Genomic DNA, 22,780 nt, shown 5'->3' on the forward strand with positions numbered 1-22,780 from the left:
CTTACAGTCACATTATTGCACAAACTAGTACAGTAACTATTATTTCACAAAGCTATAGCTGACATTTATTTCAAAGAGTCGAGGAGCTTTGCTTATAGTCTCTGAGAATGACAGACGCATATGTCACGCTCGGAGGCGTGCATAAGATGGACTCGGACACAGGGGAGTTGGGAACAGGGCTGCCTGAGCCGAGAGAATCACGAAACGGAGAAGGTGGCATGAGGGCCATAGAGTCCTCCACTGCCATTTTAATCTGCACCAACTCCTCCTCATCGTGAATCTGCGCATTGTCATACATATAGCCTTGAAGAAGCCCGAACTGCTCGTTTTCAACCTCCTCCAAAGGGGAGATAGGTTCGTCCGGGTATGCATCCATGTGCATGGACAAAATCGGATGAGGGTGCAATATCTTGGATTGAAGTGGCGAAATCACCTCATCGCCCAGCTCAGGCAGGCTTATGATCTCATCCAGATCGGACATGTTTGAATTCAACTCGAGCACCTCTTGATATGCAATGTCATGTTGAGGGAGAACACTGTTTTTTCGTGGCATGTATGGCTCGGGAGTGTAAAACATCATATTGGAGCCCGCCTCCTTCATAGGCTTGCTGACAGGAGACTGCCTGAGAGCCATCAGAGGAGGACTGCCCGAGGGATTGTATCTGATCGGGTCGCCCTCATCCTCCTCAGCTACATTATACAGAGTCTTGGTGCTTAAATCGGAAAACTCCATGCCGGGGTTATTGAAGGTATTAGTTAGGGGTTTGATGACAGCCGTCTGATTGGATCCAGCTTCCTGCTTCTTCACATGTACAGACAGTCTGTGCCACATGTGTTCCCCTTTCGGAGGATGTCTTGAACCTGGTTCAGACCATGACACAGACTTTCCATTAGAACTATGAACAAAATAAAGACGACTGTTATTTCACAGGAACCAAGAAAGGTGAACACAAGAACAACATTTCTGGTTCGTGTAAAAAATTATGCAAAAATATGCTGAATATTACTATTCAGATATTTAGTATATGCTTGAAAACAATTATTTTTTACAGATCAATAGAGTTGGGCGGTAATCTAAAATTACCAAAATCTTAATTTACAGTAAACAGTAAGCAATTGTGTATCAGAGTAACAGTTTAAAGTGAGGTCCAAAAGTCTTAGCCCAACTTGAAAATATTCACACATACTTGGTAAATCAAAATTCCAGATCCTGACATTTTTCTGAATGACTAATCAATAGTATTTTGAGTTAATGAGTGTCACTGCTCATCTGACTCTTTGTAATGAGCGTCAGATTTACTTCCAAATGGAGCTAAAGATTTTGGAACATCTCAAATCATGCCGGAGAACATGATCATCAGTTTTTGTTCATTTCAGCTCCAGTGCTGCTTTCATTAAACCAAACAGAAAAATTAAATGGTAAAATATTCTGAATTTGTCTGAAAATTCAAATAAAGGTTTCACATTGTTAATAAATAGAAATACCGTATATATTTTAAATAACCATCCATAGTTACACGTGCAAAATATAATATTTAAACATTTCGATATAATGTTAAAATATTTAAATATAAAATATTACATGAAAACACAGCAAAGCAGAAGTGCATTCAAACTTTTGGACCACACTTCATATCACAATATACATCAAAACTAAATATAAATTTAATCTAATTTTAACATTTTATCTGGAAGTGATTTAGACTTAAACCAAAAGACAAGATCATTCATAACAAATGAACAAGTCAGGCACCACTGCAGAATTATTATTTTTTTTTATAAAACAAATAGTTGCAACTTTGACCGCAGGCAGTGCAAAACAGTGATACTGTGTACAAAAATACTATATTATGCAACAAGTCACAAACTTAAAACAACTAGGCCCAAAGATTTTAGCCTTATTTGGAACAAGTCCTTCTCTCTATTTTTGCATTACTCTATGTTTCATATTTAAATATCACAAATATATCTACTGACAAAATTCTACCATTATCTAATATCCACCATCATACCACCCAGCAACTCAGTAACTGTTAGTGGAACAATTATAATTCTTGCTCTTTGTCAGTACATACATCTAAAGCTACTGTAGTACCACAGTCTCCCCCAGCCGTGCTGTTCAGATGCCCCTGTGTGTGCAGGTTTTAATTGTAGTTGACCTGCAAATCACAAGATGTCTGAGAGAGCTGTTAATTGAAGAAGCTCCTGAAAATGGCATGATCTTAAGATCTGGAGAGAAGCTGTATTAACAGGACTGGACCCATGGGCTCTAACACAACAGGACGGAGAGAGACTGTGCTAACGCCGCTGAGTTACTTACTTGGCGTTTCCAGATGCGTTCTTCTTGCGTTTGAACATGTTTAGAAGGCTGTTGCTCCTGCAAGCAATTTTTCCATCGCCGACGTGCATGCGCACCACATCGGAGGTGGTGAACGCACTGCGTACGTTCCTCTCAGGCTTGGCGAGAATTATGTACATTTTTGGAGTGAACATGCAGCCTAGAGCCACCGTCACGCTGAGGCTCACGGAGAACGATGTGGTGATGATCTTGTAGTTGGAGCCAAAGTAGATCGGCACAAAGGCCAACCAGATAATACAGGTGGTGTACATGGTGAAGGCGATGTACTTGGCCTCGTTGAAGTTGGCAGGGACGTTGCGAGTTTTAAACGCATAATAGGTGCAGCTGAGAATGAGCAGGCCGTTGTAGCCCAATGGTGCAACCATGCCCAAATTGCTGGTGTTGCATATTAGAAAAACTTCTCGAATACTCGGGTAGAACTTTATGGGTTCCGGAGGCTCCAAGATGATCAGCGTGACCTCTAAAGTCAGTTGCACACCGACGAGGATGGATGTGATCACCACTTGCGCCCAGGCGCTCATGAAGCGTGGTTTGCGTGTGCATATTTTCTTCTTGCTGCCGGCTAGAATTCGAGCGATGCGGTTGGTCTTGGTGACGAGAGCTGAGTAGCACATTGAGGCTGAGAGACCCACGAGAAGGCGCTGCAGGTAACACGAGGCTATGGTGGGACGGGCGATGAGAGTGAAGGGGCAGATGTAACCCAGGAAGATGCCAGCCAGGATGATGTAGCAAAGTTCACGACTGGAGGACTTGACGACTGGTGTGTCTCGGTACAGTATGAAGATGAAGGTAACGAAACTGGTCACTAGGATGCCCAGACATGAAAAGACGACAGCTGCGATGGATTCAGGATGACTCCACTCCAGGTAGCGTAGGGGAATGGGCTCACAGACTGAAGAGAGAAGAGAAAGTGATTAGATCATATGTGAGACTATGAACACAATGCATTAAATTATTAATAGTAGTGTCTGCTAAGGCAGTCATCCCTATTATTATTGCTTATACTGTGCTAATGATAGTGTGCAAATACTTTTCTAAGCTTCAGACTTTTTATCTAGACAATAAACCCAAAACTACAGATCAGAATATCAAAGGGGGTCTTCTGACTTTGGCCAATAAGCAACTAACTAGCAATGCTCTAGCAACCACTCAGAGCACCCTAGAAATGGGCAACTGCATAGCAACTCCCTTGAAACAACTCCAAAAATGTGGGAAAATTATCCAAAATAAATTACTTTGTACAAAGCAAGTACATAATCATCAGTGTTCAAAACCATCTTGCCTAACTACCTTGCCTTAGTCTGATTCACAATGGTAAGCTTTTAATAATGTTTTCTAATTTGAGTGGTTTGGGTCATTCACTCTGCATCATTATGTCACGTTTGTACACAAAGATGGAGTCCAGGCTAGTAGGCTATATATATATATATATAGTTGGCAGACCATTTATTTTCTTAAAGCAACTTGTTATTTTGAGAATAGGGTTTTAAACGTTGCATGATGGTACCGAGACTGAAATTAGATTATAATTTTAAATGTGCATTAAAATGATCTGATTACAGATATGTAGGATTAGACTGTCAAAGAGAACGAGTCCTAAGGAATATTAAATTGCTTTTCGAGGTTAAGAGAACAATTTCAAAGACATTCGAATGCAATGGCAATTACCGATTACTGTGCAGAAATTCAAACATCAAGTAATGTTGATGTTAACATTAACAATTTGAGATCAAAGTATAACAATAATAATAATCTGCAAGACGTAGTACAATTCTGAAGTACAGTGAATATCCTCACTGGTGCTTTGGCTGACAGCCCACAAATACTGTACACCTAGCTCAAAACATTTGATTCATCTGTGCTGAGGAGCCATGCCGATGCACAACCCACATAAAGAGAAGAATTCAGCAAATAACTGCAACTGCAGGTTTCAAACAGAGATGGTGACAAAGAGGCAATATTTACACACTAAAGCTTTACATAACTTTGAACACTAGTAAGCAACCACTTATCAATGCCCTACTAACTACTTTAAACACCCTAGAAACACGCCAAAATCCACTTAGAGCAAAAGCATAACAATGCCCTGGCAATGATTTTTTTTTCACACATGGGAAAGAATTTAACACTTGTTAATTTTGAACCCCCTAGCAATCACATAGGAACACACAAAAATACTCAGAACACTTCAGCAACCACAAACAATGTCTTGGCAACCAGCCATAAAATTTCAAAGTGGTTTCTCTTGATTTGGGTCAGTAAGTAACCATCTAGCAAATACTATGAGCAACCTAGCAACTGCAGAACATGCTAAAACACCTTATTAAGCCCTGGAAACCACTCTCAAAATTTGCGCTTTGTTTCTCTTGAATTAGGCCAATCTAGCAAAGCCCTAGCAACCATCTAGCAACAGTCCAGAAATATTCAAAACACACCTGCACAGATTTTTTCCCCAATTTACTGTGGATTCATATTTCCACATTCACAGTATGTGAGACATTATCAATGTAAGCTTCCACCAATAAGCAAACACTAAAGGCCAATTTATACTTCTGCGTCGGGTGCGCGTAGAAGGTACGGCGTAGCATACGCATTGACGTGTACCATACGTCGTCAGGGGGTTGAGATGCAATGAATGCATTGTTGAATATGAATTAAAATGGCAAAATCATACACTTTGCATTGATGCGTGTCTTTGTAGGACTGGCCATCTGAGTGTGACCAGCTCGCATATGCACCAAGTGCTAAAGTAGGTTTCCAGCTCACCTAAAAATAAACAGCCCTTCCACTAAGGGACCGGCCGTAAGAAAGAACCAAGCCAAAGGAGACTTGAGAGACTGCAGCAGGAGAGAGGAAATTAATGCTTCCTCATTACCAACCAGTATTCATGAGAGCTAGACACTTTTACCAGTGATAAAACTCAAGGAGAGCTCAAAGACAACTATTTGTATCTCAAAATAAATGAATCACAATTATAATCTGTATTTATCCCATGCACATGGGTTATTCTTGAGCTATGGTGAATCTGTGCATTTCGGCAGTAGCATAGAATGGAGCTATACTATAGTGAACTGATGAAAAATACATTGCTAGGACACTCTTGGCTGCTGCATTGACATTGACCATCATAGAGTATGAAAATAGGCCAGAGAAGTAGGCAGTGAAGTAGGACTGTCACAGGCGATAAGTTGTACAGCGCCAGCAATCTGTAAAAATGATAAATGGCCTTCAGGTGTCATGGGAAACCTTTTTGAAAATAGGACAGTGAAGGTCTTTTTAAAGGCCAAAATCAGTCATCTAAGGCCTGGAGAATGGGTTTCTGCATGAATGTTTGATTACGCATCTATGTTGCTTTGATTCAGACATATCCTTTTTCCTTAGAATCTGGAACTCAGTTTTAGAATTTTACTCAATTTAAATTTAAACCAATTAAAGTGATTCAAACTTTGGCCAACAGTACAGTGTAGGAAAATAATTAACAACATTTGAACATTTTCTGAAAAAAAAAAAGTCACCACCGTAATCTTATGGTCATATAAAAATAGCAAGTCTGATTGCTTAGAAAATTAATATCACACCTCTCCTCTACAAGCCGCACAAGTTGAGGTGTCATTCTTGTCTGGAACAAACGGTGACACCGGATTATTTAAGGTTGTAGATCGAGTTATATCTTTGAATATTTCGTTTTAAAGCATTTCAAATGTAAAAAAGTTAATTATGCCACCCAATGTCCCTTTAGTTTGTCCATTGTTTCCTCTAGACAGCTATGAAATCAAAGAGATTTTGCTTCATTGACTGACTCTAGTAATATCATGTCTCCTCTAGAGTTCAGAAAAGGTCTAAGCCTCAACAAGAAACCAAAATACCAAAGCCAACCAAAATGCAAGATTTCAGTGCAATTTCAAACATTTCTCTTGAAATAATGTAAATTTTCTGAGCGATACAATGCAAATTAATTTTATGGGTCTATACTTTGACTTTATATCAAGTATAGTCTCATTTGTGTTTGTTGTTATTTTTCCTGAAAAATTTTACTAGAAACATCTGCGACTAAACTAAAACCGACTACACTTATAGTTTTTATTTATTGAATATTTCAGCCAATATGATAATGCTTTCAGCTAGTAAAGAGTGTAGTACTTCCAGCTACAACAATTCAACCATTTAACATTTTGTCTGGGTCTAAAGTTTAACAAAATGACTACTGCAGATGAATTACCTTGCAGCTCTTTGTCCGGCCACCATCCCAGCTCACAGGCTTTACAGGTGAACTCATCCTGCACATATTCATTGTCTTTACAGGCCGTACAGATCCAACAACAGCTCACCTCCCCTTTCCTGATCACCTGTGAAGACACAGGAACACATTTTATTTTATCTGTATCTTAAGAAGAAACAGATGCAATGGAAATAAAAGCAACTCTTTTATATAAGATTTCTTGCTAATAAATATACAAACTCACCTTGATCTCTCCTTTGGAGCAGGGCTCACTGCAAACAGATCGGACCATCTCACTTCGGTTCATCTGGATCATATAGTCATCGATACTTAAAACGCCTTTATGCCACGAGCCGACATTTATATAGTCATAGACTCCAGGCTCTACATATTGCAGGTTCATAATGTCATACCTTCAAAAAAGAGAGATATAGAAATATTGCTACCAAAACACATATTTGTGGGGGGAATAAATCCAGAAATGCCTGTGAGTGAGTGTTTGTCGAAGCCAGGCCATTGGACTTATTGGATACATGGTCCACGGTGGTTTAAAAATTAATTATGTAGGGCAGTAAGTAAGACTGACCTTCCTGGCGAGTCCCCGTTTTCATCAAACCACACATCTTCTCCAGACACACCAGTAAACGAGGTCTTGAGGAGAAAGTCCAGCAGTTTGCTGCCGTCAATGGGGTCCATGGCATCACACAGTCCCGCGTGATCTGGACACAAGTGCTCATGCATATCATGAAGACCGTGAGCCATGGCATAGATGGCATTAATGACGAAGCCCATCTTACTGTCCTGGACATAGTTGTCCTCCAGGCTTTCATAACCTGTGAGAATCAGCAAACCAAAAAGCAATTATTAGAACATCAGTGCAATGCAACCTGGGTGTTTTAGTCAACATGAAACAACATTTGCAACCTATTTTAATCATTATAGATATAAACCACTATTTGACTACTGGTTGACATTGTCCCCAAGCTGCATGGCCTAAGTGATGTTAGTCTTTTCATATAAGCAATGAAGACAAACAGTTTTCTTTAGAATAAAGTGCTCTAATGAATTATTGACAGGGAATAAAGAAACGTGCATTAAGAAAGTAAACAGGGTCAATATTGATTTCATGTTGACCGAGGCAAATCATTCAGCAATACCAGCAAATTCAAAGAAATTCCTAATTTTGTAGCTAAAAGGTTTTACTGAAATGAAAATCAGAATGAAAATCCCAACTGTAATAAGTTCAGCCATGATATTTCCAGAGCCCATTTCATAGTAATTTTTGAGCACTTTAAAGGGAACGATAGGGTGTCCAAAGACATAATTATTCCTAAGCCACAGGCGCACAGTTTTTTTTTTTTTGCATTGGACATTGAATCGAAAGACAGCAGCATTAGAAGACCAGATCAAACGAAATGCAGTTGCCATGGTGAAGAAAACCATTTATGTAACCCAACTCAGCATTTAATTAGTAATGGACATGATGGTGACATTATTATTAATTGAGCAAGGAAATTAATTATTCATCCATGTTCTCATTCTTGCCCATCTCCCTTATGAATCAAAGTAAATGTGGCTGACAATAGAAGAAAAACAAAACAAAAAAGATTGCTGTATCAATTCAAAGGAACAGGCAATGTCAAAGGACACCCTATTGGCTCATTATCTGGTGATCTGTAACAAGCCAGCAGGAAGCAGTATCAGGCGCCATAGCTGATAAATATGGTGTGTTTTAAAAAAAAACTAAACACACACACACACACACACACACACACATATATATATATATATGTATATATATATATATATATATATATATATATATATATATATATATATATATATATATATATATATATATATATATATATATATATATATATAATGCTCATCGTAACATGGCTCTCACCTTATAGCTGTAAATTAAGGTGCACTGCAGCAAGCAACGGGCAAAAGCTAAAACCTAGACATGCTTTGCTGGCTGAATCCCTAATTTTTATGGCACAAAATAAAACAGTGACACTTCGAGAAAACTAAAACATTAAATACCTCTTAATTAATAATAGAGGCAGATTGTGAGGACAAACCCCCCCTGGCTATCATCTCATCACATTAAATTAATTATCAAATCTTCACAAAAATCAGATTTAAAAAATTAAGAACAAAAAATTGAGGAACAATGTGCTGACTAGCTTAATTAATTTGATCTTTTATGAGTAAATAAATAAAAGGTCACCATATAATTTACTATGACCTTGTTTACCCTATTTACAATACGTCACCGGATGATAATGTGTCTGGTCACTACTATTTTTGGTAAAAATAGTGATCACCAAAATATTTTTTCACCATAGTCACAGTATGACATCGATACAATCTCTCTCTCTTTTTTTTTCTTCAGTTGTGCGTTTAGCAGATGCATCTTGTATGTGGAGCCAAATCTATAGAAATAAGAAAAGTGACCTCTTGATTTCTTCTCTCTGAAGGCTCTGATTCATTTTAGCATAAGCAACTAAAAATGTTTGGAGCTTAAAAAGAGTTCCCCACCAGAACATGCAGCCAAGCCAACTGGCATGATAAATCTAGCTGTTATTGGGACATAAAATTCAAAACGAAGTGACCTTATAAATGTTCTTTTATTTTTGGGGGGAAAAACATCCCAATAACTTCATATATTAGAGGTCAACCGATATTCTGTGCTGCTTTATGACTTTACTGACAATAGTAAACTTTTATCTAATAACATTTACTAGTGATCTGAAAATATAAAGACACATTTTATACAAACACAGAATCGCAGAACATAATTTATTTTGAAATCATATGGTTGTAATATATCAGTCGACCTCTATCTATATTGCTGAGGTGAAGTGTCTCCACGTTAGCTCTTCAGAAAAATATTCACTTACCATCTTGGAGTTCTAGACAAAGAAATAATAACAAAACAGCAGACTATGACCATTTCTCGGTTTGATCATTTTTAACAGTTTACATTTTGCCTTTACGTTCACATTTTAAAGAGTTAAAATACAAATTGTGCATTAAAGTCTTTTGACTATATAAACTAATAAAAACTAAAAAAGGGATAGCAAAGCAATGCTGTAAAGAAATATAGACAAACAACATGAAAACACTATAAAAGTAGATCAGATACTAAAGTGAGTGGTATGCTTCCCTGTAATTATTAAACTTTAAGATGAGTCTAGTTCTGTAAAACATAAATGTGGCATTGCAAATGTAGAAAATAAAGTCAAGTCATTTGACATCAAGCTCACTTAGTGTTGCCCAAAACAGTGCTTCATCTGATGTTAAATATCAACCCAGCCAGATACAAATGTGCCAAAAAAAGTCAATTTACCTAGATCACCTTTTCAGTCAGCAGAGAAGGTTTCAAAGATACAAAAAGAGCAAAAACACAGAAAAGGTATGTTTTATTAAAATCTGTTTTAGGAAATAACAGCTATAGCATGGAAAATGGGTCATTCATGTTCTGCCGTACCTTTTAAAGTCTGTAATATCAAACTTATTTTTTATTTTATTTTGCATGATAACTATCACTGTCACGGCAGGGATCCAATGAGGCACGGAGATAGAACCAATTGCGAGTAAGTCTTTAATTAAGGGTGTAATGATAAAACCTTCATATTCATCCGGAAGAAGGAGGCGGGAACCGGCGGACAATCAACAACATTTTAATAAAGCAAAATAAACACAAAACCAGCGCACCAGCCCCTCACGGACGACTGGTGCGCGCAAATAAAACCCAAAACACAACTAAAAGCCCAGGCCTGGTCCTCTCTCGTCCTTCACTGTCGTCGCTCCAGTTTTATATCCTTCCATCTCCTCCATGGGCCTCGAGACCGGTGGGACGAACAGGTGTAGTTCATCTCCAATCACTCCCCCGGCCTCGCTCCCATGTCCCTCGGCCCCGCCCCACTCGTCACATACCCCCATCGCCCCTCGCAGGCCGGGGGGTACTCCCGAGACTGCGCTCTACTCCCCCCCCCCTCCCTCCGGGGGGGCCGCTCCCGGGGACCTGCGGGAACCTGGGGGTAGGACAGGCGAGGCGAGAGAAAAGGAGATGGAAGGAGGAGCGACAGAGACGAGAGAGGGGAGAGAGGAAAAAAAAAAAAAAAAAAAATTCCGGTTCCCAGACGCACCGCTGCTCGGCCCTCCACCAGCTGGGTGATCTCCTCCGCGGTGCCTGGCGGTGGCACTGGACGGCCCTCGGCGGACGGCACGACACTCCTCCGCCGCCCGGTGGACGGCGACGGCTCCTCCGGTTTTGGGCAGCCGGCAGGAGTCCCCCGTTCCCTGCTCCTCCCCATTCCGGCGGAGGCAGCAGGCTCCGGCCACCTGGCGAACGGCGCCGACTCCTCCGCTCCCTCACGGACGGCAGCCGTCTCTCCACATCGTGGGCGGCCGGTAGCGAGCTCGCCCGTCCCCGGCAACTCGCTCCAGTCCACCGCCTCGAGCGTCCATGGCGGCACACTCCTCGCCAGCTCGATGGCACCGCGGATTCACCACAGCGGCGAGGGATCTTCAGCAGCGCGTCCCTCCTTCTCCCGGGTTTCGGCACCACTGTAATGATAAAACCTTCATATTCATCCGGAAGAAGGAGGCGGGAACCGGCGGACAATCAACAACATTTTAATAAAGCAAAATAAACACAAAACCAGCGCACCAGCCCCTCACGGACGACTGGTGCGCGCAAATAAAACCCAAAACACAACTAAAAGCCCAGGCCTGGTCCTCTCTTGTCCTTCACTGTCGTCGCTCCAGTTTTATATCCTTCCATCTCCTCCATGGGCCTCGAGACCGGTGGGACGAACAGGTGTAGTTCATCTCCAATCACTCCCCCGGCCTCGCTCCCATGTCCCTCGGCCCCGCCCCACTCGTCACATACCCCCATCGCCCCTCGCAGGCCGGGGGGTACTCCCGAGACTGCGCTCTACTCCCCCCCCCCCTCCCTCCGGGGGGGCCGCTCCCGGGGACCTGCGGGAACCTGGGGGTAGGACAGGCGAGGCGAGAGAAAAGGAGATGGAAGGAGGAGCGACAGAGACGAGAGAGGGGAGAGAGGAAAAAAAAAAAAAAAAAAAAAAAAAAATTCCGGTTCCCAGACGCACCGCTGCTCGGCCCTCCACCAGCTGGGTGATCTCCTCCGCGGTGCCTGGCGGTGGCACTGGACGGCCCTCGGCGGACGGCACGACACTCCTCCGCCGCCCGGTGGACGGCGACGGCTCCTCCGGTTTTGGGCAGCCGGCAGGAGTCCCCCGTTCCCTGCTCCTCCCCATTCCGGCGGAGGCAGCAGGCTCCGGCCACCTGGCGAACAGCGCCGACTCCTCCGCTCCCTCACGGACGGCAGCCGTCTCTCCACATCGTGGGCGGCCGGTAGCGAGCTCGCCCGTCCCCGGCAACTCGCTCCAGTCCACCGCCTCGAGCGTCCATGGCGGCACACTCCTCGCCAGCTCGATGGCACCGCGGATTCACCACAGCGGCGAGGGATCTTCAGCAGCGCGTCCCTCCTTCTCCCGGGTTTCGGCACCACTGTAATGATAAAACCTTCATATTCATCCGGAAGAAGGAGGCGGGAACCGGCGGACAATCAACAACATTTTAATAAAGCAAAATAAACACAAAACCAGCGCACCAGCCCCTCACGGACGACTGGTGCGCGCAAATAAAAACCAAAACACAACTAAAAGCCCAGGCCTGGTCCTCTCTCGTCCTTCACTGTCGTCGCTCCAGTTTTATATCCTTCCATCTCCTCCATGGGCCTCGAGACCGGTGGGACGAACAGGTGTAGTTCATCTCCAATCACTCCCCCGGCCTCGCTCCCATGTCCCTCGGCCCCGCCCCACTCGTCACAAAGGGCAATCCAAAAGGGTAAACAGTCCAGGCAGAGGTCGATACCAAACAAAACCAAACCAAACCAAACCAAACATAAACATAAACATAAACAAACAAGGACACAAGGCAAGAGCACGACAAGATGACGGACATGAATTAAACAACGACTCCGTGACACATACTAAGACAGACCGGGTTATATACACAAAAGGATAATGGGGAAACAGGAGACAGGTGGGGAACAATCAATTAACTAAACAAGGAGGAAGGTGACCAAATAAGGAGACAGGAAGTGATAATATGATAAACACTGTGGGAACTGAGGACACCTAGTGGAACCCCAGGGAACACAACCCAGACACTGTGACAATCACTACAAAACACCAACAAATCCTTAAAAGCCATTGCTCATACTTATGTTTGTACCAATGCAAAATAGGGCCCCAGGGCGGAGCAGAAGACCACCACACCCTTGTGGTCAAGGCCAGAGCCCTCCAGGGCGGAGCGGAAGACCACCACAACCGTGTAGTCAGGGCAAGCGCCCCCCAGGGCGGAGCGGAAGACCACCATGTCCGTGTGGTCAGAGCGGAAGCCCCCCAGGGCGGAGCAGAAGACCACCATGTCCATGTGGTCAGAGCAGAAGCCCCCCAGGGCGGAGCAGAAGACCACCACCACCATGTGGTCAGGGCGGAAGGCCCCCAGGACGGAGCAGAAGACCACCACCCCCCTGTGGTCAAAGCGGAAGCCCTCCAGGGCGGAGCAGAAGACCACCACATCCCTGTGGTCGATGCACAAAGCCCCCAGGGCGGATCAGAAGCCCACCACTTCCGTGCGGCCGGATCAACGGGAGGACGAGACTCTGGTAATTCCATGGTGTCTCTACTGGACTCCAGAAGATCGGTGCTGGCCTGACACTGCTCATGAAGATCATTGGTGACTTGCATTTGCTCATGAAGATCAGAGGTGACTTGCCTTTGTTCATGAAGATCAGAGGTGACTTGACTCAGTCCTTGAAGATCACCGGTGACTTGACTCAGCTCTGAAAGGTCAAAGGTGACTTGACTTGACTCTGAAAGGTCAACGGTGACTAGCCCTGACTCTGGAGCATCAGCGGTGACTAGCCCTGACTCTGGAGGGTTAACAGTGACTAGCCTTGACTCTGGAGGGTCATCTGGAACCCGACTCGACTCTGGAGGGTCATCGATGACTAGCCCTGACTCTGGAAGGTCATCGGTGACTAGCCCTGACTCTGGAAGGTCATCGGTGACTAGCCCTGACTCTGGAAGGTCATCGGTGACTAGCCCTGACTCTGGAAGGTCATCGGTGGCTAGCCCTGGCTCTGGAAGGTCATCGGTGACTAGCCCTGACTCTGGAGGGTCATCGGTGACTAGCCCTGACTCTGGAGGGTCATCGGTGACTAGCCCTGACTCTGGAGGGTCATCGGTGACTAGCCCTGACTCTGGAGGGTCACCGGTGACTAGCCCTGACTCTGGAAGGTCACCGATGATAAGCCCTAACTCTGGAGAGTTCCCTGGCACCTGACTCGACTCTGGAGGATCAGCGGTGACTAGCCCTGACTCTGGAGGGTCATCGGTGACTAGCCCTGACTCTGGAGGGTCATCGGTGACTAGCCCTGACTCTGGAGGGTCATCGGTGACTAGCCCTGACTCTGGAGGGTCATCGGTGACTAGCCCTGACTCTGGAGGGTCATCGGTGACTAGCCCTGACTCTGGAAGGTCACCGATGATAAGCCCTAACTCTGGAGGGTCCACTGGCACCTGACTCGACTCCGGAGGGTCCACTGGCACCTGACTCGACTCCGGAGGGTCCACTGGCACCTGACTCGACTCCGGAGGGTCCACTGGCACCTGACTCGACTCCGGAGGGTCCACGGGCACCTGACTCGACTCCGGAGGGTCCACGGGCACCTGACTCCACTCCGGAGGGTCCACGGGCACCTGACTCCACTCCGGAGGGTCCACGGGCACCTGACTCCACTCCGGAGGGTCCACGGGCACCTCACGGGCACCTGACTCCACTCCGGAGGGTCCACGGGCACCTGACTCCACTCCGGAGGGTCCACGGGCACCTGACTCCACTCCGGAGGGTCCACGGGCACCTGACTCCACTCCGGAGGGTCCACGGGCACCTGACTCCACTCCGGAGGGTCCACGGGCACCTGACTCCACTCCGGAGGGTCCACGGGCACCTGACTCGACTCCGGAGGGTCCACGGGCACCTGACTCGACTCTGGAGGGTCAGCTGAGACTCTCATCCTGTGCAGCGGCGCTGGGCAAGCAGCCATCTTGGGCCATGACTCTGGACAGGCGGCCATCTTGTACTGTGGTGCTGGGCTGGCGGCCATCTGGGGTTGTGGTGCTGGACTGGCGGCCATCTTGTACTGTGGCGCTGGACCGGTGGCCAATTTGGGCATTGGCGCTGGGCTAGCGGCCATCTTGTGCTGTGGCGCTAGGCTGACGGCCATCTTGGGCTGTGGCACTGAACCGTTGGCCAAAGTGGGCATTGGCGCTGGGCTGGCGGCCATCTTGTACTGTGGCGCTGGACTGGTGGCCAATTTGGGCATTGGCGCTGGGTTGGCGGCCATCTTGGGCTGTGGCGCTGGAACGGTGGCCAATTTGGGCATTGGCACTGGGTTAGCGGCCATCTTGTGCTGTGGCGCTTGGCTGGTAGCCATCCTGGGCAGTGATGCTGGACTGGTGGCCATCTTGGATGGTGGCGCTTGGCTGGTAGCCATCCTGGGCAGTGGTGCTGGACTGGCGGCCATCTTGGGTTGTGGCGCTGGAACGGTGGCCAATTTGGGCATTGGCGCTGGGTTAGCGGCCATCTTGTGCTGTGGCGCTTGGCTGGTAGCCATCCTGGGCAGTGGTGCTGGACTGGCGGTCATCTTGGGTTGTGGCGCTTGGCTGGCTGCCATCCTGGGCAGTGGTGCTGGGCTGACGACTACCCCGCCGGAAGAGACAGAAGTGGCTGGGGCATCCCACCAAAGCCGATGCTGCAGGTAGCGCACGAATTCCCAGAATTCCAGTGTCTCTAACTGCGCCATCTCCTCCTGAGACACTGGATCATCCAGCCCGCCATTGAAATAGTCCTTGAGGGCCGCATCATTGTAGTCCATGCCCTCGGCCAGGGACCAGAACACCTGAGCCAGGGCACCCACTTCATTTCCCTCTTGGCGGAGGGCGATCAACCGAAGATACTTGGCTCGCCGCTCCGCCATCTTGGCTGGGGAACGGAAAGACGACATACCGCTGGTTCCTAGAAGGACGGAGTCGTTCTGTCACGGCAGGGATCCAATGAGGCACGGAGATAGAACCAATTGCGAGTAAGTCTTTTATTAAGGGCAATCCAAAAGGGTAAACAGTCCAGGCAGAGGTCGATACCAAACAAAACCAAACCAAACCAAACCAAACCAAACATAAACATAAACAAACAAGGACACAAGGCAAGAGCACGACAAGATGACGGACATGAATTAAACAACGACTCCGTGACACATACTAAGACAGACCGGGTTATATACACAAAAGGATAATGGGGAAACAGGAGACAGGTGGGGAACAATCAATTAACTAAACAAGGAGGAAGGTGACCAAATAAGGAGACAGTAAGTGATAATATGATAAACACCGTGGGAACTGAGGACACCTAGTGGAACCCCAGGGAACACAACCCAGACACTGTGACAATCACTACAAAACACCAACAAATCCTTAAAAGCCATTGCTCATACTTATGTTTGTACCAATGCAAAATACCAGTCCATAATCCATAATAACGCTTCCTTCAGTTAAAAAGTCCATCTTTTGTTGTCCTCTCACATCAAAATCCACCAACATATTTATTATGAACTGTTTTTGCTTGTAAACGGTTCTTGATCTGTCTATATTTCTATCCTGATTCAGACTTGTTTTTTAGCTGTAAGCAACGGCTAAAGTGGTGTGGATTATTATGGTGTTTTTATCAGCTGTTTGGACTCTCATTCTGACGGCACCCATTCACTGCAGAGGATCCAATGGTGAGCAAGTGATGGAATGCTAAATTTTTCAAACTCAATGAAGAAGTAAACACATTTACATCTTGGATGGCCTGAGGATACATTTTCTGATAAATTTTCATTTTTGAATGAACTGTTCCTTCAATACATTGTAAATTTCTTTCTTTTTTTCCATTTTAGATTAGTAGTGAATTATTTCAAATTAAAGTCTATGTTAGGATTTTTGAATTAAATTTAAAGAAATTTTATCTAACATATTAGGTCGTCTGTGATGGGGACATGAAAATGTACTGCATACTAGGAATGACCCATATCCAGCCTCTCTCTCTCCTTGTACCTGAGCAGTTCTTCTTATAATTAGTGTTTTCTTGTGGATGTCCTGGGAGGCGGCACTGGAAACGATGCTGCCAGAATTCAGCAAACCATGGGTTTCTATTGTTGGTGTTGAGCCGTAACTTCAGGTAATATTCATCGAAGGACGTGACCTCCGCCGTCTGTAGCTTCATAGTGATGCCGCCCACAGCTTCCTGCTCGTATCCCTCCACGACTTCATCCCTGTCTGCCCAGCCGTCACTGAAGGAAATGTCTAATTAGTTAGCTAATTACCACCAGCTTCCTTTTCAGTCTCTCACCTGCAGTGCTTAAATAAGTTTGATGCTTCAGTGTATTGACCTACTTTAGCACAGGCTAAAGAACAGACTCAGCACAGACGATACTTTGTGTCAGACAGTTCATTATTATAGTACAAGTGATGTGATGATGGCTGCCAACAGATTGATATAACCTTCTCTAATGCTTTTAGCTACAACGTTCAAGGTAAAATATTGCACAACTGGCTTACTTTGCAATGCATAATCTGCAATTTCAGGCATATCAAAAGAGCATGAACATTTATTTGAGCTATATAACAGCAGGATGTAATCCCCTTTTTTTTTTTTTTTGTCCCAGTCCATGCCTTTTTGAACGTGTTGTTTGAGCTCATAATGAAGGTGTCTTTCTGTGGTCATGGTATCATCAGCACCATCTGCCTCTCAGCATCTTCTCGGCAGCATGCCAAAAACTGACTATTATTAGTTGACACTTCATATTTCATAGATGACAATTTACCACGAGCAGCTGACAAGCTGGAAGTTGTAAAAGCCCTTTCTTGTCCCGGAAGTTGATTTTAATTAAAACTAAATGATTTTAGATTTTACTTTTTAATTCAAAGGCAATGTTCAACGTTTCAATTACACTTACAAACTTTCAAGTACATTTTTCAAACTCTACTCTTATAGACAGGTCTAATCTAACAGCTAGTATCAAATGAAGTTAGTATAATGCAATTAAAACACACAACAACTACAGTACAGTTTTATACATCATTTGAAACAGCCACGGCAGTGTGGAAGATGCAATACACACTGATTTGCATTACTTTAAGTTTAAATTGTCTACAGTAGCCTAAAAAGATTTTTAGTCACAGTGGTGAACACTTTAGAAGCACTGCTTTGTGATGCTTCAGAGCCTTTGTGAATCATTTGTTTCAAGCCACTGGTTCAGAGCGTGGAGCTGTCAAACTGACAAATGTTTTTTTATTTATTTATTTTTTTTTATTGCATTTAATGCAACTGCAATGCAACTGAAACATTCACAGGCACAAAAAGGTAGTAAGGACATTGCTCAAATAGTCCATGTGACATCAGCTGTAATACCATGAAGCTACGAGAACACTTTTTGTTTTCTTTGCGCACAAAAAGTATTCTCGTAGCTTCATAACATTACAGTTGATCCACTGATGTCACATGGACTATTGTAACAATGTTCCTACCTTTCTGGGCCTGGGAATTTCAGTTGCATTGCTGTCTATGCAGGGTTAAAAAACTCTTGGATTTCATCAAAAATATCTTAATTTGTGTTTCGAAGATGACCAAAGGTCTTACGGGTTTGGAACGACTTGAGGGTGAGTAATTAATGACAGAGTTTTAGTTTTGGGGTGAATTCAGCCTGGTGTGACTAGTATGTAATTCATTAAGTTACTAAAGTATATGGCTTTGAATTAGCCTCCTTTGAAACGGTCTCCTTGACCCAGAATAAAGCAGCCACGGCCAATTGATGTTCCTCTTTTCTTAGTCTACAGAGACTGCTTTGGTACTGTTTTAAACACTTTACACCAACAAGAAAGGGTTCTGCTGATTAAAAAAAAAAACTAAAGGGACAGTCATCCATCATTTTAATCTCATTAATAGAAACATGCAACATCAGAAAAATCATGATCATTTCTTAGCAGAATCCCTCTGATAGATCTGGTGCTTTATGAAACCATCAAGGACTATACTCTAATGCCTCTAAATGTCCCAGTGTCCCTGAAGTGTCACATTTCATAACATTAAAAACTAAACTTATATTCACCTGCCGATGAGGAGGAATTCTCCGGCTACACCAAGGCGTCTCATGGCCATGAGGAGACCACGAACAGTCATCCCCTCACAGAAACACACCACCACGCGAGCTTTGGGCAGACGCTCTCGCAGTTTCCTCAGCAGTCGGTCAAAGTGTTTCTCCCCAGCGTTGCTGTAGATCTTGTCAGAATGGGCGATACACAGACCTTCCTGAGATGCCAATTCCTTAAAGGCCTCCATCCCGCTCTCGCCATAGTTCCCTGAGGAATGACATCCAACACAATAGCATTTGCATCAGAGATTCTCTTATTGCCTCAGTCAAGCTCTCCTGAGATTAACAGCTGTATTTCAAAGTTCCTCTGCTGAGCAGATCAAGAATGCAGATTGACTTTACTGCTGAGATTATGGCCCATAATTGGGTTAAATAAGCAGAGTTGCCTATTCAGATTTTAAGAACTGGCTCCTTTCAATTCAAGAGTGTAACATCCATATAATATGGAATAGGATTTGAATGTATTTCTGAATGTGTGTTTATATATATATATATATATATATATATAGAGAGAGAGAGAGAGAGAGAGAGAGAGAGAGAGAGAACGAATTAACAAACTAAGGAATGAAAAAATACTGAACAAATGAATGAATGAATCGAAAACCAAAGATGATGACAGATATTTGTTTCATTGAATGATTTGAGTGAGAGCTTGTGACCCTGATTGTGCTTTCAAATGCTGTTAAGAAGATTACAGTGTTACTTTTTAATCACATACTAGGTTGTATTTGGAATAATGTGCCATGATTAGAGACCGATATAAATCTCTTGATAATGATATGGTGATTAAAAAGTCTGTTCAAAGACAGTCATTACATACATTCATAGTTTTGACCTTGGTTGAGGATTCAAATTATATTTAGATTGAAAGTACTGTAAACTTCACTTATTATTATTGTCTTATTTCTCTTTACTGTCCCAAACAGACTTTTTTATGATACTTAAAATGTGATCAAGGCTATTTTTGAAAGGTGTCTTAAGATTTAAGCAAGGGGTGATCCAATAAAAAAAGATAAATCACAAATAATACCTACATATTTAAAAAATGTAACCATTTCTCCTTGATACCAGTGAGACTAAATGGGGTGCATATGGAGATTTCTCTATTCTCAAGAGATCTTAACATTTGAGCTGCTATGCACCTTAATTTTTTAGCTCTATGTCGAAAACTGACTCAGTCGTGCCTTTTTTTCTCCCTATGTATTTTAGGAGAAACAACTGAAATAATGTTGATTCTTGAGCACTCTTTTACATCTCCAGAGCTATAACTCACCCTCAGTGTGAACTGCTGACACATACGTCCAGTTGTAGCGTTGAACAATGTCCAGGAGAGCTCTGGCCTGAAGAGTGTCAGAGGGTACGACCCTAAGGAAGTACTTAAAGAGGGTTTTATCGCTAAGATCTATGCTTGTAGCAGAGTATGCAATCTGAGGGATGTTGAACAGCTGCAGCAGGTTCTGAACTTGAATGGCCACTGAACTGGATCCAGGTCCAATCACACCAGCGATGGGTTTTTTGGTGGCTGGCGGCTGAGCGGAAGGATTTCCCTCAATGCACCACTTCTGCCCGTCCTTTTCATCACGAATGGAGATAAGCGAGTCTCTTATGAACTCAATACTCTGTTCCAAAGCAACAGATGAGTGCCAGCAGGAGTCCCTGATCTCACAACCCAGAGTGATGTTGGGAAGAAGGTTTGGATCAGAGTTGATTCTATCTAGTGTATAAAACATCGCTTCCACCCTTTGGATCCCGTACTGTTCCCTGACCTCACCACACTTTCTTTCCGAGACCTTCTCTGCTGCTGGTTGATGATGGACAGAAAACAGAGCGCCGATGATGATATCACCATCCATCCTTGCCACGGAGCGGGATGCTGCTCTGGGTACTGCTGACCTCTCATGAACATCAGCTGATGAGATGGGACAGGTACAATACAATAAGACTGAGAGACACAAAATGATGAAATTTATTCTCAACATCATCATCCTCATGGTGTCAGATCTCTTCAGTTAAAATCAGCTCCATCTTGCTGGTAAGAGACGGATATTTGTTGCATTCTAGTCCAGCCATGATCATCCAAACAGCTTCCCTGCAGAATGAAGATGAGAATGAATCACTTCAGATCACATTCTAGCAGCAGCTACAGATGTGATAAACATATTAAATCATGATTATTAATAATTACATCCTGATGATTTGTAGATCATCCTAGATATGTGCTGTAAACATTTTTAAATCAACAAGACACTGAAACCATGGACAGAAAAGTAAATTTCCTAAACATGCAGCATGTGTCCTGTTGATGAGCCATTCTGTGCCATTATTTAACTCAAGTATAATAGCTGGTACAATAGCCACCATGCAATAATTCCTAGCAGGACACTAGTTTAGTGATCTGGCTGATGTGTCATGCTCATTTAATCAGCTCATTCTCACCTGAAATCACAGCGTGTGTCGTCACATCTCTCTCCTGAGCTGCTGGAGCACAAACTGAGCCTCCTGCTTTCATCCTCCAACATGAGCACAGGAACCTCCTCCTTTATCATCACTGCATTTGAAAACGGCTCACACACCACACACAGACAAGGCACACACATCCTGAGGAATATAAGACAAACATTAGGCTATATATTACATTTAGCCAACTATATGTATGTGTGTCTTGTTAAAAATGAACAACTAATCTAAAATGCAATTTTTAGTTATCGTTGTTTCCTAAATAGTACTTACTGCGAGGTTTTCCACTTTCCACTTCAATTAATTTATGAAAACATTCCGAACAAGAAATTCAGTTTATACTTACAGATGCACATCACAGATGTTACAAAATTAATATTACATTTTGCAACTATAAAACATTAATATCATATTGTAATGAAACACATAGCCTATACTAACTTTATAAAATACCTCTGTGAGATATTTAAGATTTATCTTTGAAACATTTGTTCAGAAGAGTTCTCTGTGCTTATATATTCATGATATCTAAATAGATTAACATAGATATAGAACTGAATTAATATCAATACTTAAAATATCAAGTAATGTATAACAACCTATTTGTGTGAAAAATTGAATTGTGTCGAATATTAAGAGTCAATTTCAATAAGCAGGTGTCAGAGCCCTCTGGTGGTGAGATTAACGTGCTGCACCGGATTCACAGTTTGACCTTGAAATATCTCTGATTCAACATGTCCTACAATTTCACTTGGCATTATAAAACAGCAACATTGCTCGGTACTAAATTTGCAGATGTTTAAAATAAATACCTGTCATGTTATTTCTGTATCTAACAGATTTTGAATTATGAGTGATGAACATTTTATTGGTCATTAATTTAAAAGGACAATGTTAATAATAACATTTGAGTAAACCATATTGGATATTTAGAAGAAACAAGATAAAATGCATAATTTGAGAATAAAATATCAGTCCCTAATATTGAGCTTAAGACACAATCAGATCATTGAATGTATCTCACCTCTACATCTATGAGAGATTCTCAAACTCTCCTGAGCACTGAGTCCCAGAAAGACTAAATCTGACATGAGTTTGATCCACATCTTTAACTCTGCTGAACAATCAGACTGTGATTGTGAGAACGAGTGATCAGGAAGAGACATCAATCTTCCAGATAGAGTGTAAGATGTGCTCCACAGTCTGTAACATTCGTAATGAAGTGTGTTTAGAAAATGAGCTCTGACTGAAACCTCAGTTAACCATAGTAACAGAGCAAGCAGTTGCTAAGAACTGTTTTCTGTGAGTGAGAAACTAAATCTTCCTCCAGGTGGTGCTCAGAGATTCAAAAAGTTACTCTTTGAGCGAGACAAGTGTCCGCGGTGTTTAAATCATGTTTAAAAGTGTGGATTTGCACTTTGCAGATCTGAACACAAGAAGAGGGATT

General features: G+C 43.3%; 1 protein-coding gene across 3 annotated transcripts; it reads right to left on the reverse strand.

Annotated features, from left to right (window-relative positions):
* Window positions 1–61: 61 nt before the first annotated feature.
* grm1b (glutamate receptor, metabotropic 1b) lies at window positions 62–21,446 on the reverse strand. Of its 3 annotated transcripts, none has more exons than XM_059518489.1 (9): window positions 21,313–21,442; window positions 20,150–20,965; window positions 18,835–19,084; window positions 16,781–17,016; window positions 7,165–7,411; window positions 6,823–6,991; window positions 6,579–6,705; window positions 2,321–3,251; window positions 62–896 (listed from the first exon to the last, which is right to left on the reverse strand). In XM_059518489.1, the coding sequence occupies exons 2-9, from the start codon at window positions 20,865–20,867 to the stop codon at window positions 71–73; spliced, it is 3,504 nt and encodes a 1,167-aa protein (XP_059374472.1). In that variant the 5' UTR covers window positions 20,868–20,965; window positions 21,313–21,442; the 3' UTR covers window positions 62–70. The 3 variants fall into 3 exon arrangements, with proteins under 3 accessions (XP_059374472.1, XP_059374470.1, XP_059374473.1); XM_059518487.1 differs by having other exon boundaries at window positions 20,150–21,016; XM_059518490.1 differs by having other exon boundaries at window positions 609–861; window positions 20,150–21,016; window positions 21,313–21,446.
* Between the last annotated feature and the right edge of the window lie 1,334 nt (window positions 21,447–22,780).

The sequence above is a fragment of the Carassius carassius genome, chromosome 31, assembly GCF_963082965.1.
Source record: "Carassius carassius chromosome 31, fCarCar2.1, whole genome shotgun sequence".
Classification (NCBI taxonomy): domain Eukaryota; kingdom Metazoa; phylum Chordata; class Actinopteri; order Cypriniformes; family Cyprinidae; genus Carassius; species Carassius carassius.

What these genes read in the sequence shown, in the direction of transcription:
- grm1b (XM_059518489.1), bottom strand. Translation starts at nt 20,867, where the DNA reads ATGAGGATGATGATGTTGAGAATAAATTTCATCATTTTGTGTCTCTCA. An exon ending in GCCGGACAAAGAGCTGCAAG is followed by an intron (nt 3,252 to 6,578) that starts GTAATTCATCTG and finishes TTCTCTCTTCAG; the next exon opens with TCTGTGAGCCCATTCCCCTA. An exon ending in AACGCATCTGGAAACGCCAA is followed by an intron (nt 897 to 2,320) that starts GTAAGTAACTCA and finishes TTTTGTTCATAG; the next exon opens with TTCTAATGGAAAGTCTGTGT.